General features: G+C 39.7%; 1 protein-coding gene across 5 annotated transcripts in view; it reads right to left on the bottom strand.

The window, feature by feature from the left end:
• VPS13D (vacuolar protein sorting 13 homolog D) overlaps positions 1-17231 on the bottom strand; it is a 253616-nt gene that overhangs the window by 197115 nt on the left and 39270 nt on the right. For all 5 annotated transcript variants that reach the window (XR_007190630.2, XR_007190631.2, XR_007190632.2 and 2 more), the window contains 4 exons: positions 16004-16094; positions 14098-14224; positions 12081-12261; positions 2331-2513 (listed from right to left, as the gene is read on the bottom strand). Coding sequence is in view for 1 of the 5 variants with exons in the window: in XM_026519809.4 (XP_026375594.1) it covers positions 2331-2513; positions 12081-12261; positions 14098-14224; positions 16004-16094 (582 nt within the window). In the remaining 4 variants the exon portion in view is untranslated. The remainder of the gene's footprint in view (positions 1-2330; positions 2514-12080; positions 12262-14097; positions 14225-16003; positions 16095-17231) is intronic.

Genomic DNA, 17231 nt, shown 5'->3' with positions numbered 1-17231 from the left:
CACATTTGTTTAATATCTAGTCCTGCTGGGGCACCTGGGTGGCTCAGCCAGTTAAGCGTCTGCCTTCGGCTCAGGTCCTGATGCTGGGGTCCTGGGATCGAGCCCCGAGCGGGGAGTTTGCTTCTCCCTTTCTCTCTGCTGCTCCCACCACTCATGCGCTATCTCTCTGCTCTCTCTCTCAAGGATTAAAATCTTAAAAAAAAAAAAAAAAAGCTAGTCATGTTAACTATAAATACATCATACTAAGGAAATTTCAGAAGCGAGAACTTTTAGCGGTTACAATCTTTCTTTTCACAAATGGATCTTTCTTTTATGTCCTTTAAGACTTTGGTCAGTGAACAGCAAAATGCTTCTCTCTCAACTGTGAAAACAGACTTTCTTTGTTAAGCCCCAGGTTACCAGTGCTCTACTGTGAAAGAGCAGCAGACACTGATTTTATTTTTACTCTCTTTAAAAATCATACCTAAGTGGAAGCCTATGTGTCCCTGTCAAAGCAGGGAAGGCCTATCATTCCCACAGGAGGGCTTTCCATAGCGAGGTCAAGAAGCAAGTTCTCAATCATTAGTTCTGCCTGAAGGCCGGTCTATGAAGCTATGAGGTGGTGGCGCTCTGCCCCCCAGTGCTGAGCACTGCTGCTCTGGTGCCACCCTCTGCTGGGATCACTGCATCTGGTTTCTTTGAGTGACTACAAGTGAGGTGATACATGGACAACCCGCCCCTCAACCCCTCGTCCTCGCTCTGGTCTGAACCCAAGGTTATGACAAACAAACATGGCGGCCACGTTCCCGCTGTCTGTCTGCACCCTTCTTTCTCTACCCACTCCCGCTTGCTGAATCAAATATTTTCAGCTCGGGATGTGTAGCTCTGTAAGAGTGAGTAAATGGATGAGTGATAAATAAAACAAAGGAAGAAAAATATGGAGGAGACAGTAATTTGAAAATAATAATATTATTTGAGTTCAGGCATTACCAACCAATATAGTCTCCTATTACTTTCTGAACCAAGCTGAGGTCCTTGGCAAAGTCCTGGTAAGAACTAGCACCCTCCTCACACTTTCTCAACTTCTTTTCTTTCTACACCTAGAGAGGCAAACACTAACTGCTCAAATTTGTATCTTTCCCGTGATCATTTTTGGAGTTCTTCCCTCGAAATTATTCTAATGAACTCAGCCACACCCTTTAGAAAACTCAAAAGACCTACAGCTATGCAGGCCAGGACCCGTAAGGCACATCGCAGGGACAGCCCTCCCCAGTTAACTCTCCCCACACAGACTTAACCCTAATAGCGGGAGGTGAAGGCATAGCACAGTTAAGAGTATGGAAGGCAGGCATGCCAAGTCTGGGGCCCATGCTGTACTTGTGACTAGCTGTATTATCCAAAACGAATGACCTACCCTACCTTAGTCTCAATATCTTTAGCGCAAAAAATGGGGTTAATAAAACCAGATACCCCCTTAGGTTGCTAAGGAGGCGGGAAGAAAGGACAAATATGTAAAGAGCTTAGCACTGGCTGATATGTAAGAAGCATCCAGCGAATGCTGGCTATTTACAGCTATTATTGCCAGTCATAAGAGCTCATAATGAAATGTTATGTACCTCCTGCTTCAAAGGCTCTCTCCCTATATTATTAGCTATTAGACTAAAGACGGGCATAACTAGCTGGGAATCCTAGTAAATGAATTTGTTCTTAATTAGCAGATAAACTGCAAAGCTGCCACGGAAACCAGCAAGGTTCCATTAGAACACACACCTAGAACAACAAGACCCTGTCCCAAGTTCCAGCAGCGTTAGTCTCGCGGACTGCAGAAATGGGTGGGAGGGGCTCGTGAGACCACCTCCCGCACCACGGCTGCAATCTACTACGTGAATGTAAAATGAAAGCAACGATCTTCAGCGCAGTTACCTCTAAACGTTGCCATAAGAAATATACAAGTACTAAAGTTGTTTTAAACTGTAGAGCCATACACTGTACAAAATTTTATTATGAAGATATGCACGGCTTCAGATAAACCACAGGCCAAATCCCATCCTCTGAAAAAAGGCAGGTCATGTAAAAAGTTGATCATTTTATAAGGTCAGCCTGTGAGAAAAGCATTATACAGACAGAAGGTTGGTTCTGTTGGTTGTTTGCATACGACAGGTAAAAGTTATAATTTACACTATCTCTATTAAAAGGTTAACTGAAATGTCGATAAAATGTCAAAAAAATCGCTCAAGCCGCACACACCACAAAAGTAACAGCAGTTACAAGTAATCTTGCGGCAACACGTGAAATCTTCAACCGGCGCTCAAACAGGTGGACTGAAAACGGAATGGATGTTGACTGCTCACCTTATCTTGTAAGGAAAAGGTCCCAGGAAAACCAGCAAAGAGAAACTTGTTCTTGACCTTCAACTTCCCCAAATTTGCTACAATCAGATTATTTGATCTGGAACTTTCGGGGATAAGGAGAACAGGAGCACCCGCCTCAATATCCAGGAGAACCCGCGAACAGCGCTGTGCTTGATCTCTCACCTGAAACAGGAAGAAAAACTAATTCAGAGGCCCAATCAACACCTCAATTTTACAACCAAATAGCTTCTGGTTCCCAAAAGTTCCCAAAATTCATAATTCTAAAACAAGTAAAATCACACAGGGTATATGCTAGTAGCACCACGGAGTTACACTAGAACTCGATAACAAGATAATGGTAAACCCCCAAATATGGAAAGTAGACTACACACTTAATAACCCAAGGGTCAAAGAAGAAATCACAAGGGAAACAGAAAAATATTTTGGCCTAACTGATACGGAAAATGTAGCATAGTCAATTTTGTGGGACACACTTAAAACAGTACTTAATGAAAAATGTATAGCATAGTATTGAATGTTTATTTTATATAAAAGAATAAAGATGAAAATCAGGGATCAAAGTGTAAGAAGCGAGAAAAAGCAAAAGCAAAATGAACGCAAGTACGTAGAAGGAAAAAAAATAATATAAACCAGAAATCAGTTATTTAGAAAACAGATAATTTTTAAAAGTCAATTAAACATTTATACAACACAATACCCAATACCACAGAATATACAATCTTTCCAAGTGTAGCTGGCATACTCATTGAGAACATGCCTGGGCCATAACACAGGCCTCAATAAGTTTATTATTTGAAAAGACTGATTCTAGCTATATGAATCAAGAAAACAGGAAGAAAACAAAAATTGTCACTATCAGGAAGGAGTGAGGGACACTGCTACAGAACTCACAAAAATTTTTTTTAAAGATTTTATTTACTCGGAGCGCCTGGGTGGCACAGCGGTTAAGCGTCTGCCTTTGGCTCAGGGCGTGATCCCGGCGTTATGGGATCGAGCCCCACATCAGGCTCCTCCGCTATGAGCCTGCTTCTACCTCTCCCATTCCCCCTGCTTGTGTTCCCTCTCTCACTGGCTGTCTGTCAAATAAATAAATAAAATCTTTAAAAAAAAAAAAAAAAAAGATTTTATTTACTCACTTGAGAGAGAGAGGGAGAGGGAGAGAGCAGGAATGAGTGGGCGGGGCAGAGGAAGAGGGAGAAGCAGACACCCCGCTGAGCAGGAAGCCCAACGTGGGGCTCCATCCCAGGACCCCAGGATCAGGACCTGAGCTGAAGGCAGATGCTTAGCCAACGGACCCACTCAGGCACCCCCAGGACTTACAAATATTAAAAAGATAAGGGAACCTTTGAACTACTTCATGCCAACAAACTGACAACTTAGATGCAGTGGAGAGATTCCTTAAAAAAACACATGCACAAACTATCTATGGCTAACATCATATTTACAGAATGTTTCCCCCTAAGATAAGGAAAAGGCAAGGCTCTCACCACTTCTATTCAACATTATGCTGAAGTCCTAGTCTGTGCAAAAAGACCTATAGGTTGGAAAGGAAAAAATACAACTCTCTTATTCCAGACAACATAATCACCTATGTAGAAAATCCTAAAGAATCAAAAGGAACTAGGATAAGTTTAGCAAGATTGAAGAGTAAGAGGTCAACATGTCAATATATGAAAGTTAATTATATTTCTCACACTTAAACAACTGGACATTGAAATTTTTTAAAAAGTTGGTATCATTTATAACAGCATCAAAATTTCAAATACCTAAGGATCAATTTAACAAAAGATGTGTAAGACCAGAATACCCAAAACTACAACACAGTACTGAGAGAAACTGAAGTCCTACTTAAATGGAGAGATACACCATACTCGAGGATCCAAAGCCTCAATATTATTAAGATGTTGATTCTCCAGATACATAGATTCAGTGCAATTCCAATCAAAATCCCAGCAGATTTTACTGTAGAAAGACAAGCTGATTCTACAATTTGTATGGAAAAGCAAAGGTCCTGAAGTAGCCAAAACAACTTTGAAAAAGAACAAAGTTGGAGGACTTACACTACCCAATTTCAACACACAATAGAAAGCGGCAGTAGTTAAGACAAGATTGTATTGGCATACAATCAAATATAAATCAATGGAACAGAATAGAAAGTGAAGAAATACACACATGCCTATATGGTCGATTATTTCTCAACAGATGTGCCAAGATAATACAATGGGAAATGAACAGTCTAGATATGTATATGGGGAAAAAAAACAACTCAGCCCTCACTTCACAAAATACACAAAAATTAACTCAAGAGCACCTGGATGGCTCAGCTCAGTCAGTAGAGCATGCAAGTCTTGATCTCAGGGCTGTGAGTTCAAGCCCCATGCTGGCTGTGGAGATTACTTTAAAAAACAAAAATCTTTAAAAATAATTAACTCAAAATGGAAGAGATCTAAAATTATAAAACTTCGAACAGAGGGCACAGGAGAAAATTTTCGCCACCTAGTGGTGGACAAAGATTCCTTTGACGAAACACAAACAGAACTAACCATAAAAGAAAAAAACTGGACTTCACCAAAATGGAAAAAAACTTCTGCTTTTCAAAGAATAGTGTTAGGAAATAGGGAAGAAAGCCACAGACTGGGAGAAAATATTCACAGCACATTTATCAAAGGGCTTGCATCCAGAATATACAAAGAAAGAATAATATCAATTCTACACAAACTCTTCTGAAAATAGAAAAGGGAACACTTAGAATTCATTCCACAGGGACAGCACTGCCCCGTTACCAAAACCAGAAAAGGCATTATTTTCTATTCCAGAAAAGACAACTACAAACTAATATCTCTCAGGAACATAGTACAAAAATCCATACCAAATCAAGAAAACTGTAAAAAATCCACAGACAGTACGTAAGTGAATGAACGTGGCTGTGTTCCAATAAAACTTTATGTATGTGTGTGTAGGCGTATATTCTCACAGGCCATAGTCTGCCAACCCCAAGAATAACTGAATGCTTTTCCCCATGACTGGACACAGGGTGAGGATGTCTGTTCTCACCCCTTCTACGCAACATTGTAATGGAAGTCCTATCAGCGTAGTAAGGGAAGAAAAAGAGATGAAGGGCATACAAATTGAAAAGGAAAAAGTAAATCTCTATTGACAGACAACATGATCATCTACGTAAAAAATCCTAAAGAATCTCCAAAAAGTAACTGGAACTGGTAAGAATATCTAGCAAAGTTGCAGGGTGCAAGGTCAGTGTATAAAAATCAATTGTATCTCTATGTACAGTCTACAGAGAACCGGAAATTGAATTTTCAAAATAGCACTTATAACAGCATCAAAAATATAAAATGTCTAGGGATCAATTTAACAAAAGATGAATAAGACCAGTACACTCAAAACTACAAACGCTGCTGAGAGAAACTGAAGACCTGGATAAATGGAGAAATACGCCACACTCAGACAAAAGACGCAATAGTACGGAGATTTCAATTCTCCAAAAGTTGACCTACAGATTCAACACAATCCCAATCAAAATCTCAGCAGGCTTAATTGTAGAAACTGACAAGCTGATTCTAAAATCCACAAGAAAAAGCAAAGAATCTAGAATCGCAAAAACAATTTTTTAAACTTTTTTTTTTGAATGATTTTTTTTTAAGATTTTATTTATTTATTTGACAGAGAGACAGCCAGCGAGAGAGGGAACACAGGTGGGGGGAGTGGGAGAGGAAGAAGCAGGCTCCCAGCGGAGGAGCCTGATGTGGGGCTCCATCCCAGGACCCTGGGATCACGCCCTGAGCCAAAGGCAGATGCTTAATGACTGAGCCACCCAGGCACCCCCTGATTTTTGTTTTTTTTTAAAAGGAGGCCCCATGCCCAATGTGGAGCCCCAACTCACAACATGGAGCCCAAGAGTTGCATGCTGTACCGACTGAGCCAGCCAGGAGCCCCCTTCCAGAACAATTCTGAAGACAGTTCCTTATAAAGTTAACCACACAGTTACCACATGGCGCAGCAATTCCTCTCTTAGGTATTTACGTAAGAGAAATGAAAACATACGTCCACACGAAGATTTGAACACGAATGTTCACAGTAGTCTTATTCATAATAGCCAAAAACTTGAAACTACCCAAATGAACATAAAGTAGGTGAATGGATAAACAAATTGTATTACATTCAACAAATAAAATACTACTCAGCAATAAAAAGAAATCGCACGGCTGCTACTTGCAGCAATATGGATGGAGCTCAAGAGCATCATGCTAAGTGAAAAAAAGCCAGACACAACTATGCTGTATGATTTCATTTATAGAAAATTCTAAAAAAAAAAAAAAATGGCTAAACTGTTCTGACGGAAAACAGACCAAAGGCTGCCAGGACGCAGGGATTAGGAGACTTTGCCTAGGGAAGCGAGGAAACTTTGTGAATAACAGAAATGTTCTAAAAATCTGGATGTGACCGGGGTTACAAGACTATACAATTGTTAAAACTCATTGAACTGTATTCTTAAAATTGCTTAATTTTACTGTAAGCAAATAATACCACGACAAAGGGGACAAAAAGCATAATACGCTAATACAATGAAATGTTTCTCATATATTAATCAGTGAAAAATACAGATTACAAAAGTGAGAACAAGACAGTCTAAATTTTCTACTTATTCATATTTTTATTGATTTTTTTTGTTACCTATAAAAAACATTTCTTTTTAAAAAGAAAAAATACAGCCTTTATAGTATAAAAAAGCTCTTCTTTCTTTGGTGTTAAGCACGTGAGTCAGGAGAATTTACAACACAATAAGTAGCATGTTCACTTCCTAACCGTAGTAGATGATTTGCTGGTATTGTCTATCAATCCGTGACTACTGCGCCTTTGCTTTGTTCTTTGAGTAAACTTCAGATTTACAAATTAACTCATATTCACTGCAGCACACTTAGAAGGGAAAAACAAGCAAATAGAAGAAATCTGATATCATGCATAACCTCACATTCGGAGATAAAGACTGTTAGCATTTTGGCAGGTTAGTGGAGGCACTCAGAATGGGAGTAGAATCCCCCCACCCTGGCCACTCAAAAGCCTGGCAAGCCTGGGTAACTTGTTAGGTCTCTGGGTCTCACTTTCCTTACCTGTAAGATGGGAGGAATCATAAGCCCTACCTGCAAGAGCTGTTGTAAGGACAAAATGATACCACCCGCCTGCGGCACGCAGAAGCAATCACCTAGTAGCATACAATTCTACTTTATAAAGTTCGACGTATTAAGGGGCAGTTCAAAACTAATACACTAACACCGCATAGCTCTTCGTTTTCTAACACGCCTTTACGGTTACATGTTATATGCTTCCCCATTAAGAGAAAAGCTGAATCATGAGTCAGCCAGAGCTCCAGACAAGCAGAGTTAGGATTACTGTTTCCTCACTGATAAAACGGCAATAACACACCTGCCCACCACTCCCTCACTGGCTATAATCGTAACTAATTATATTTTTTCCTGGGTTATATCATCTCACTAAAACATGAGCTCCATTAAGGCAATGACCTTGTCTTTCTTGTTTTCCATGATGTTCCTACCACCTGGCAGACTGTATGATAGATCATTTGTCAATGAAGATTCACTAAATAATTCACAAAAATGAACAAACAAGGTTGTCATAAGGATCGAATGAGATAATATATGTGAAAGCACTCCGAAAACTCCAAAGCATCATTAATATATTATTAAGCGAATGTACAGCATACTTATTTTTGTATCTCCATTTTCCTCCAATAACTGAGTCAAAAGAAGAACAGCAAGAAAAATAACTCGCTGCTGGTGAAACAGCTTATACTGGCAACACCCAGACCCCAGATTCTTGTACCAAGATTTCGAAACTGCAATACCACATCTTAGCTCCACCAAAAATCTGCACTCCCAGTTGCTCAGAGAATAAAGAAGTTTAACAAATAAAAGAAACAACATGTAAAGCAGAAGACAGAGGAAAACAAGATCACACTTCTGGGATAAAAAATAAATTCATATTTGGCCCAATTGAGGTACATGATGCTCTTATAATTTCAAACATCAAGACTAAAAAGAAACGTCAAGTCCTACTGGATCATTATTTACAGACACCAGAAAAGAGAGGAATAAAAATTCAGGTACAAGTCAAAGGTAGAGGATACCACCTGCCACCAGGAGAAAGGTATTGAAATTTCAAAATAGCCTCAATTTTACCAGCAAATAAAAGTAGGTCTTTAGCTCTCTCCATAAATCTTAGTAATGCAAAATCTTAAACCTACGTAATACAAATAGCTAGGATTAAAGATCTTGAGAAGATCAGCTTTTCTTCGGCGCCCACACACTTAGCACTGTTCAAAACAGAGAAGGTCATCCCTTTATCATCTACTTGTCTTACCCAACTTGATATACCAAAAACTTTAAAGACTCCTGTTTAGTTTCTTTTTTTTTTTTTTTTTTAAAGATTTTATTTATTTATTTGACACAGATAGAGACAGCCAGCGAGAGAGGGAACACAAGCAGGGGGAGTGGGAGAGGAAGAAGCAGGCTCATAGCGGAGGAGCCTGATGTGGGGCTCGATCCCATAACGCCGGGATCACGCTCTGAGCCGAAGGCAGACGCTTAACCGCTGTGCCACCCAGGCGCCCCTCCTGTTTAATTTCTGCTTAACCCAGGAAATTAAACCCAATTACACACTAATGCACAGTGTCTCACTTCCTATCCCGAGCGATTCCTTAACACTGCTGCTTAAACCACACAGGTGACAATAATCATTTTAAGGGTACATAATTCTAACAGACAACATTTATTAAAAGTATCCAATTGAGAGTCACAAAAATGTTCATCACTTTGACCAAACAATATCGTTCACAGGATTCAATAGTATAAAAATAACTCAAAAAATGAAAGAAAAAAAAAAAAACTAGGTACACAATACTATTCATAGAAGCATTACTCATAAGAATGAAAAACTGGAAGCAATTTAAATGTTAAAAAACAAGGAAATGGTTAAGTAAACTGATTTGATGGATTATACAGTTATTAAATAGGATCGCTATGAAAAATGCAAAGCAAAATGGAACCAGATTATGAAAAAAGGTTAACATGATGGCTTTCAAAAATGTATACATAAAATTAACACACTTTATATTACATTACTGTATGTACTGTATGCTATTTCTCGATTTAAATGCTTTTTTTAAAAGTATAGGTAGGAATTAAATTGTTTTTCCATTATTTTAAAAATAAGAAGTAAAAATAAAATAAAAGGCAGAAGTAGACCATAAATGTAATAATGCCATTTTACACCATTATTGGCCCAGAATAAAAAGGTTAACAATATGAGTGTTGGATATGAATTAGAGGATATGAATTCATACAAGGATATGAATTAAAAGGAATTCTTACACATTGCCAATGGGAATGTATAATCGTTTAGGGAAAACAATCTGGCACTACTATCTTGTAAAGATAAACACGTGCATACCCCATGGCCCCGAAATCCTGCTTGGAGAAACTCTCACACGTGTGCACGAAGAGACATAGTACACAAGAGCAGAACACTGTAAACAACCAAATGTTCAACAAGAAAATGGATAAATCTGTGCTCCACGCCATGAACTACAACAGTGAAATTAAATGAAAGGCAATCACATGTAACAAAATGAATGTATCTGGGGCGCCTGGGTAGTGCAGTGGTTAAGCATCTGCCTTCGGCTCAGGGCGTGATCTCAGTGTTCTGGGTTCGAGCCCCACATCAGGCTCCTCCACTAAGAGCCTGCTTCTTCCTCTCCCACTCCCCCTGCTTGTGTTCTCTCTCTCGCTGGCTGTCTCTGTCAAATAAATAAATAAAATCTTTAAAAAAAAAAAAATGAATGTATCTAACTAAATGAAAACTAAAAAAAAGTAACAGAACATTGAACACAGCTTAATACCATTTTTGTAAAGATCAAAACAAATGAAATAAGATACTATATCTTTTTTTTAAGGGACCACAAGACCCAAAAATCAGATCAGTTACCTAAGGAGTTGACAGGAATGAGAAGGGGAAGGAACATATGCGGCAGCATTAGCGATGTTTTAATTTTTATTTATTTCCCGACTGTTCATTTTACTATCATACTTCGAAACTGACATGCTACAGATATTGTTTTGTATGTGTCAAATAAAAAATTATTTTAAAAGTTTCTAAAGAGAAAAGAAAAGGTTATATACTCTATGAATACATCCATGGAAACATGCATAGGGAGAAATTTAAAAAACAATGAAAACAAATTAAAATCTACCTGGGGTACTAGGACACGGATAAGATTGATCCTTTTTTCCCACATTCCCTATAATTTGACTGTGCTTTTATATATAGGTATAAATATAGATATAGATTTTTTTTTAACTAAGTAGGCTCCACGCCCAGTGTAGAGCCCAACACAGGCCTTGAACTCACAGCCCTGAGATCAAGACCTGAGCTGAAATAAAGAGTTGGAGGCTTAACCAACTGAGCCACCCAGGCACCCCTGTGCTTTTATATTTTTTAAAAAATATATTCTCTCAAAGATACACAGGAAACTAGTAACACTGATTATTTCCAGGGAGGGAAACTGGGTGGTTGAGGAAAAGTAACTGAGAAGGAGACTTTTCTCCAAATGTCCTTTTACTTGGATTCTATACTAAATCAATATGTAACATACCCAAAACATGTAAATGAAATTGAACTTTTTAAATGTTGTCACTATAAAGACAGTATCTATTTATTTCATTATAATCTTTTACCTAACAAAGCTTAAAAATAAGTAAGTTTTACAAAGGACTGCCCTGTAAACGTCTTCTGTGGTTCCCAGACCCTGTGCCAAGACACCACAAGACGCTGCCACGCACGTGCGTGCTGCCAGGACAGTTCAAATTTCTGAGGCAAACACATCATCTGTCGGACGCTGCGCGTACTAGACTGAGGTAGTTCACGTTCAATGTTAGACCATGCTACACTCCTTTCGATGATGTCTCGTCTTCGCGACACTGGGTCTTTGGCAGTTGCTGTGATAATGGGCCATGAGACAATGAATGACGGCTGCCGTGTCCAGCCTGGCCCCAAGTCTGAGAAGCTGTACGGTGCCCAAGGGGCACTTACACCCCTGCTAGCAAGTAATTTATTTACAAACGAAAATAAAAATATTAGTCTTTCACTTATGTGTTATTTTTTTAAACGGCTACTGAGTCATTAGGAAATGTTTAGGTACTTGTTTAGACGTAACTATTCTTTAAATGGAAAGACCATTAGGTGTGTCTTTTTGCTGAGGATGTGCCATGGAAATATATCCAAAACATTAAGAGAACCATGATCAAAGAAGTTGGGAACCGCTAATCTATTTGGAAAAAACTCTCTTTATATAATTGATATGTTCCTTGGAAACGCTTTTCAAGAGAAGTATCTCCACTGAAGTACTAAAAGGGACCAGAAGTCTTAAGCGTTAGCCATAAATTCCGTTTATCTTCTTTAGAGGAAGCTAAAGCTAAACCTTACAGGTCATTAAAACAGGACACAATGAAGAAGGAATGTAAGCTCTCCAATCACAATAAGACTTCTGTAGAGAGCTGGCTACGTGGAGGACACTAGTAAGCATAAAATTACCTAAAGTCCTTTCCTTTTTGCAGTGAAATTTTCCAGACTTCTCCCTAGAGGCTTAAAAGTTCTATTGATCAAACTGGAAAAGCAACTTGGGGAAATGAGCCTTCCTACCGTCTGCCCCTCGATAGCTGCTCGCTGGCGCCCTAAGACGTCTTGCAGCTGAGTGAAGTGCTGAACGAAGGCCACCACCTCAGCCTGAAAGCGCTGCGTGTGCACATACTGCACGGAGGCCATCTGGAGGCTCACCCGGATGTCATGTTCTCTCCGGAGCAGAGGGTCAGGCCGGCCGTATCTGGGAGGAAGAGCAGAAGTGTGACTTGGCAGCCAGATATAAAGCAGTATTGGAAGAAAACAGGCTCGTTCAGGGGTTTCCCCTAGAAAACAGCTTTAACTATTAAAATGCCACTCTGCAATCAGGTTTGACGAAGCAAACTCCAATAATCACTCCTTTTCTAAGCTGCAGCAATGTGCCGAGGCTGTGAAATCAAAATCTGGGGTGATGGCCATGGCTGTGAACAGGGTGGGCAGCCCTGGCACTAGACTCACTCTTGATTCTAGAACTCACTCAGAAGCCACCTGGGGCTCACACCTTTCATCAGGGCTCTTTCCCTGCCTTTAGGGAAGAGTGATTCTTCCCGCTCAAAGACTGTAACAATATGGACTCAAAAGATAAAAAATAAGTCCATGAAACAATGGGTAAGGAACAGCAGGCAACACAATCAATGTTTCTGGGGAAAACTGTCTCCTGGAGGTAGGAAGACATCTTCATTTTACTTCAGTGAAATGCAGGCCAGAGAGGTTCAGCATTTATATTCCAAGACAAATTAGAACACTTTTATGAATAGTTTTCAATTTAAAAGACATGGCATCGTAATAATAAATTGTACGGGACACAGTCACAAGGGAAAGAAACTCACATCTGCTTAAGCACCTATTTTGTGTCAGGCAGACAGTTAGGACTTTTATATTAATTATCTTATTTATCATAGATTACACCACTGTGGTAGGTAATAATATAAACATGTCAATCTACATTCTCAGTAGAGTATGATATACTTCCCCTGAAAATGAAAATAAAGTTCTCAGACATCTTTGGGGACAGTTTTTCTCAACTCTAGTTAAACATTAGAATCACATAAACAAATGTAAAAAAAAAAAACAACTGAGCACTCCCATAGAACCGAGTATTTGGGGGGCAGAGCTGGCTAACTATACTTTCTAACAGCTCCCCAAAATGTTGAAAACCCACCATTTTAAACTTTCAGCCTTCGGAAGACACCATTCTTTAAAAACTACATAGGTCTAAAAATGCCTTCTAAATTCTAAAAATGAAAAGATTCGATATAGATCGTCTTTACACAGAAAAAAAATGCATAATATAATTTAACAACCATACCTTCAACAACATTTTCAGGCTGAAATCATCCCAGAACGTTGCGAGCTAGATGGAAACCGACCTAACTTCACTCCTTCAATATTTAGATAGAAAAACTGATTCATGGAGATTAAGTGACTTGCCTACGGTCACAAAACAAGTCAGCATGAAGCCGGCATGAGAGCCCAGGCTTTTTAATAATCACAATTATTTGGGGGCACCTGGCTGGCTCAGTCGGTGGAGTGTACAACTCTTATCTTAGGGTTGTGAGTTCAAGCCCCATGTTGGGTGTAGAGATTACGTAAAAAAAACTCTTAAAAAAATTATTTCATGGGGCGCCTGGGTGGCTCAGTCGTTAAGCGTCTGCCTTCGGCTCAGGGCGTGATCCCAGAGTCCTGGGATCAAGCCCCACATCAGGCTCCGTGCTCCGCTAAGAGCCTGCTTCTTCCTCTCCCACTCCCCCTACTTGTGTTCCCTCTCTAGCTGGCTCTCTCTCTCTCTCTGTCAAATAAATAAATAAATAAAATCTTTAAAAAAAAAAGTTATTTCAATCACACACCATCTGTTTATGAAGACTGAGCAGCCCGCTTCAATACAGATCAGTTTTACTATAAATCAGGATTCCCTGTAACTAGATCATATCAATTTTACCTAAGAAGGTAAAATTTTTTTAAACTTTTGTTTAACCAACAAAAAGTTGAAATAGCAAGCGAGTATGATGCAATGTCAAATGAGAAAAACTGATATTTTTACTTAAAAGTCTGGAAGATGAGTGCTTCTTCCCCACTGGTAGTGAACCGCTCTCTGTAGAATTCTCCGTGGGCTGTGAGGTCACTCAGGGACAGGCTCCCGATGCTTCCCTGTAAGGCCAGGTCTCCATCTAGGGATGTTAAAGTTAGAACACATTCTTACGTATCTTTTTTTGTCCTACACCTTTAAATATGTCTGGCACAAAAGCCGATATACACATGCCTCAGACTTTTCACTATTTAATCAAATTAAATGTCAAAGGCAAATTTTCATATTCCAATACACCCACCGAAAACATTTTCCACATTGTTTCAAACAGTCTCAATGCAAAAGTCCAAGGGGGGGTGGTGAAACAATACAGCAATATCGTACTTTAACCTTTAGAAGGGGAAAGAAATTAAATTAAATGCATACACAAATTAAAGGATAAAATATTTCTAAAAACAGACAAAATGGGATCCTTTCGGAGATTAAGATCACTAATTAGGATTAGTGAAATAACAAAAGGTCTCCTAATTGTACTATGGATAAAAGAATAAAGGAGAAGTGTCAGAGATACGTCAGGTATTCAGGCAACATTAAGTGGGTGTTAGTGTGATTCAATAAAAAAGTGCAATTAATGAGACAGACGCTGGAGAGAAATTTAAAACCGCTGCAGTATTACAAGAGTGAAACCCCTGGAAGGTGGAAAAGAACAAAGAGGGATGTTAAAACATGTGCACGTGGGATGTGAGCCTCTGATGAATCATTCGTTACGTGGTGTGGATATTAAAAAGCGATACTGCAAACTGTTGCTTCCATAAAACAAGCTTTATCGTTGACTAGTACACAAAGCAATGACTTAGGTGTTTATATTCGCCGTGCTAGTTCAGCTCTCAATGAATTGAAGACATACTTGTAGCTGACCCTTAATGTCATCTAACAAAAACACCCAAACTTCTCCCGATTTTAAAGACCTATCTCCTTGAGCTTTTATAATTAATCTAATTTATATCAGGCATGAAATCTCAATTTCAGATCATTTCTTCCCCCAAAGACAGTCTTGTTCATACTACAGAATCAACATTTGAGCTCTGACCTTCCATTATTTCATTATCTGTTCCTTAAGGAAGGAACAGCGCTTTGTTCACACTTTATAAACCTCTCCTATTTAGAACTTGATGTAGCTGATCACTTGTGTTCAACTAACAGCTTCAACCTACAGGGTCCCAATAGAAAGAATGTCAGCTTTGTGACATCCTCCTGCCTAAAATCACGCCCCCTACTGGTGGCTCCCCCATCATGGCAATAGAGTGAACATACACCCTGGTTTCCCAGGTAGTATAATTATTAATAAAGTCCCCTTTCACTCTCAAAATGTCCCAATTTGGACAAAAAATTATATAGTCACCCTAGACAGAGTTTGTTAAAAACACAGGGCCCCGGGGCGCCTGGGTGGCACAGCGGTTAAGCGTCTGCCTTCGGCTCAGGGCACGATCCCAGCGTTATGGGATCGAGCCCCACATCAGGCTCCTATGCTATGGGCCTGCTTCTTCCTCTCCCACTCCCCCTGCTTGTGTTCCCTCTCTCGCTGGCTGTCTCTCTCTCTGTCAAATAAATAAAAAATCTTTAAAAAACAAAAAACAAAAAACAAAAAAACACAGGGCCCCATCCCAACCTAATGAATCATATTTTGGGATGGGGCGGGGGGGGGTGGTGGGGGGACAGACACATACATTTTTAACAAGCTGGCCACATGATTCTGACCCATAAGCCAGTATTTGGGAACCACCACCACCAAAAATGGGCAGACCAAGAACCACAACCTAAGCCACTGATCACCTTACTTTGCACATGAAGACAATTAGATTTGTGAGCAGGACGTTCAAATTCTTACCAGATCTTGCAAGTTTGGTTTCTCCCCACTTACCAATCATTTCCAGGTGTGCCACTAATTTGGACACACTCGCTTTAGCAAGCTCACTGGTGGTCTTATTCAGCACGAGAGAGAGCGAATGAACCTAAGAACGTGGGAGATAAAGCAAGGCAGATCTTACTGGGGGAGAAAAGGCATGTGTCAGGCAAACAGCAGAACCTGATCGAGGAAGATACAGAAAGGCTCAGAAAACATGAAGGTAACGCTTTTGTGGATGCCAATTTCATTTTAGCTTTCTTTATCAGTCACACGTAATCTGAGGAGAGAGCTGAGGAGAAAGGGGCTTGACCGGACAACCTAAAACCCAGGGCCTGTGGTGGCGTCTCTGTGCTCACCTCGTCTATACTTGGTGAGTGAAACGTGTTACATTATAAAACAATTTTTCTCATTTTTGCATTTGTTTTCGTATTGTACTATTCGGTAACTACTCATGGAGACTCACTAAGTCCTACCCTAAGAAATCTGTCTAAGCAAAATGATAAATATGATTTAGAATCCTGTTTAATGACTCAACAAATATTTAATAAAAGCCTCTGCGACCAACTGGGACTTCGCCTAGGAGCCACAGTCAAAGATTTTCTTTTCAAGGGACAAGCAGAAATAGGAGAATGCCAAAATCCTGTATCTTAGGAACCACATTCCTTGAAACAAATAAATCCTGTATCATAACACTGTCATTTCAAATATTCAAAGGACTTCTATATCTAGGATGTGTTGAGACAAGTACCTCAGGGTCACCACTAGAGATAAGATTTCGGTTGAGGGGAAGGAAGGAGAGAGGAAAAGATGGAACTCAATTCACATTCACTGCGTCCAAGTGCCAGACTCACCCTGCATCTTCAGGGCCTGCCACTAAGCAGGTGCTCAGTAAAAGTTTGATGAATGAATGATAAAGAGGAAAAAAGATGGGGGAAGAAGGAAAAAAAATAACAGGAAGAAAGGAAGAAGGAGGAACATTTGTAGAGAAAGGCAGAGAAAAAAAGGAGGGGATTATTCTAGGTGCAGTGGACTTGGAGGCTGCAGAAAGCTTACTAACACAGACACAGGGTCTCCAGGAAATGAGATGATCGTGAAGGAGGGAAACAGAAAGCCTCTAGTCACTTAATCACCCAAACAACAAACAAATACAGTGGGGCTAAAAATGCTTTGATTAGAGGGATCCAGCTGTCACCACCCGACCCCACTCTGAGCATGAATCCTAGTGTCACTAAAAGTGGGACAA

This window comes from Ursus arctos, unplaced genomic scaffold (genome assembly GCF_023065955.2).
Source record: "Ursus arctos isolate Adak ecotype North America unplaced genomic scaffold, UrsArc2.0 scaffold_32, whole genome shotgun sequence".
In the NCBI taxonomy this organism is placed as follows: domain Eukaryota; kingdom Metazoa; phylum Chordata; class Mammalia; order Carnivora; family Ursidae; genus Ursus; species Ursus arctos.
This window is presented reverse-complemented; position numbering and strand designations above follow the sequence as displayed.